The 3,179-nt window shown below is 37.1% G+C and overlaps 1 protein-coding gene across 1 annotated transcript; it reads right to left on the bottom strand.

Annotated features, from left to right (window-relative positions):
* Positions 1-273: 273 nt before the first annotated feature.
* LOC108973088 lies at positions 274-1,203 on the bottom strand. Its single transcript, XM_018940109.1, has one exon. The coding sequence runs from the start codon at positions 1,201-1,203 to the stop codon at positions 274-276; it is 930 nt and encodes a 309-aa protein (XP_018795654.1).
* Positions 1,204-3,179: the final 1,976 nt, after the last annotated feature.

Genomic DNA, 3,179 nt, shown 5'->3' with positions numbered 1-3,179 from the left:
TTCCTTATTTCGTTGGTTATTCTATTTACTTGCTCTACTGTGCCATGTTTAGTACGAAAGCCGAATTGGTGCTTTGGTATTATTTATTTATTTATTTAAGTATACATACGCTAGACGGCATTATACAACTAAATAATTTAAAAGTATATAATATTTTTTATGTAATTAAAAGCTAATGATTAATGGTATTTAATACTAGTATAAATAAAACTATAAATTGAACAAAAATTGTAAGAATAGCAAATTTGGAAGGAGAAAGTGGAAAAGGTGAGACTAGGGATATTGCAGTAGACGTGATTTGATATCCGGGATGAAGGCACTGAGTGATCCGCTATAGAAGTCCACATCACTATGTAATGAGTTRACGAGCCTGGCCAGACGGTTGTGTGGACCATTGAAAATGTAGCTCTTGGTAGTTTTCATAGTCTTCAAGAGACGGTTACGTCTCAGTGAGAGACGCACTGATGCAAATTCGAAACTGCTGATGATGTCTGGCGCATCGATAAGGCCGTTCACGACTTTGAAGAAAAATATCATGTCAGGTACTTGATGACGTTCTTGCAGGCTGTTGATGTTATAGTGTTTATAAATATCATACACTGTGTTGTAACCGCCAGGAATCCCATATTGATAGCCAATACATTTACTTAGCTTTGTTTGTATTTTTTCAATACGACTAGAGGCTTCATCGGTATAAGGCGACCAAATTACAGTGCCATATTCTAAAATTGGCAGAACCATTGATGAATAAAGGCGTAACAGTGAGATGGGATTCATGAAATCCTTACTAGTTCTAGTAATGAATCCCAGAGCTTTAAAATCCTGGAGAGTGATCTTCTCAATATGCTTGTTAAATGTCAGTTGATTGTCTATGATGATATCCAGGTCATTTACATGATCCACTTCACTTAACAACTCATCATTTAGATAATAATTAGCTGGTATTCTGATATGTGACSGTGAGTAGGATACAGTAACACATTTTGTGACGTTCGAGTCCAATTTGTTTAATCGGTACCACAACGAAAGCTTGTCTATGTCATTCTGAAGAACTCGAAGGTCTTGCCCACTGGTTATCATTCTGAAGATCGTCTCATACAAATCGTCTGCATACAGCAAAAATTCTGATTGAAAGTTATCGCCAATATCGTTTACGAAGATATTAAAGAAAATAGGCCCCAGATGTGACCCCTGAGGTAACATTATGCTTAGCAGACAGGTATCCGTCCACTTTGGCTTGGAAATGTCTTCCTGTAAGATATGATTGAATCCAACACAATGCATTACCGCATATACCGTATCTTCTAAGTTTGTTTCGCAGAATAGTATGATCCACCCTGTCAAAAKCCTTGCTGMAATCGGTGTAAATGGTGTGAGGTGAGTTGTCATTGTTTAGTGCATTTAGTAGATAATTTACGTATTATTATTATGTTATTATTTTATTGGGAAAAATATACAAAATATTAAACCTAATAGTAAGAAAGGAGTACAAGCTACTATGGCTATCAACTCTAGTGCTGGACAGATATTGAATGTATGTTCCATGGATAATGTGCYGGGGCAGAATGGGCAGGATGGTGTAGGATTGCCGCCAAGAAGATATTGGTGAGTGATTTGCGTGTGTCCGATCCTTAATAATTAATAATGAATGTTTAAAATTTTTGTAAATTGAAGACAGCGGAAGGGTAGATTTAAGTTGAAAATTCCTTTTGTGTTTAGCTGCAAGCGTTATACATTTCTGAATGCCACTGTTTGGAGAATTAAGTATTTTTGGAAGAAGTTGTATCGTTTTTTCGTAAASTCTTTCCTTTATTGACGGTAAGCCACTTTCTCCTAAGATACATTTAGTTGGTGATATAGTGTGATATGGAGCCTCCAACTGCTTAATGTTTGTGTTCGAGCGCCAACCGTAAATCGGACCATAGTCTATTTTAGAGAGTATTATGGCTCTTGAAAGTGAACCCCATTTTTTGAATTTCGTAAGTACTTTATTGAAAACATCATTAGTTGCTTGTGGATCTTTCAAATTAGTGTAAATAAAAGCATCATCGACATACATAGTTATATGAATATTTTTTATATTTAGGCAGATATCGATTAGTTTATCAATCGGAATAATGAATAGTACTACGGATAGGGGGAGCCTTGGGGTATACCATTGTTAAGAGGGTTTAGCTCGGAAAAAGTATTATTAACACGAATTCGTATCTGTCGGTGGATCAAAAATTGCTTTTATTATCATAAAACTTTTGGACCACCCTTCCACTCTGCAAGTTGGCTTAGTACTGCGTGAACGCCAGCGCGATCAAAGGCTTTCTCGAAGTCGGTAGCCAAGGTTATGGCGTGGTTTTTGTGGCTATCGAGTCGGATACAAAATGTTGTAGTTGCAAAAGTGAATCGGTTGTACTTTGCCTGCTTCTAAAGGCAGTTTGATTATGTTTGATACGATTATTTTTAGTAATGAACTAAATTAGTCGCTTCGCAATAATTAAAACTTGTGCTGAGGCAAGAAAGCAAAGAAATAGGTCTATAGGAAGAAATAAAGTTGGACGGCTTATTTGGTTTGATTATTGGAATGTCCGCGGCAGCTTTCCAAGCATGAGGATACTAGCCTTTCGCAAAGATATTGTTGTAGAGGGATAGTAATTTTTCTTTGCCAATTAGAGGTATATTTGATACCATCGGATAAGATATACGATCGATGCCAGGTGTATTGCCTTTGGCATGTACGAGTGCGGATTCCAAATCACAGTATGTTATCATATTGTCTAAGTGAAATGCCGGTAAGGAAAGGTTTATAGGAGCGTAGTGCATGGAAAGCCAACGATGTTTTTCCTGAATATATTCTTCAGAAAAGTTGCCGTCAACTGAATATTGAGACCAATGTTGTGCAAAAGCTGCTCCAATATCTATGGAGTCGCATAGAACTGTTCCCTCGGATTGAATAATTGCTATGTGGGGGTGTAGGGTACTAGTTAGAAGTTTGATGTCATGTCAAATTTTTTTGGAGGTCGATGAAGGAGAAATATGCGAGGTAAAATTTCAAAATTCTTTCTCTTGGCTGCCTTGGCTGATTGGATGCAAACTGGCATATATTTAACGACTAGACTTTGGGCCCTCCTTGTGAATCGGACAGATGTAGGATGATTTCCATTTAGTTGGGAAGACACCATTTTGTA

The sequence above is a fragment of the Bactrocera latifrons genome, unplaced genomic scaffold (assembly GCF_001853355.1).
Source record: "Bactrocera latifrons isolate USDA-ARS-PBARC rearing strain unplaced genomic scaffold, ASM185335v1 scaffold_456, whole genome shotgun sequence".
NCBI classification, from domain to species: domain Eukaryota; kingdom Metazoa; phylum Arthropoda; class Insecta; order Diptera; family Tephritidae; genus Bactrocera; species Bactrocera latifrons.
The sequence above is the reverse complement of the archived record's forward strand: the minus strand, read 5'-3'. Positions and strand labels throughout refer to the sequence as shown.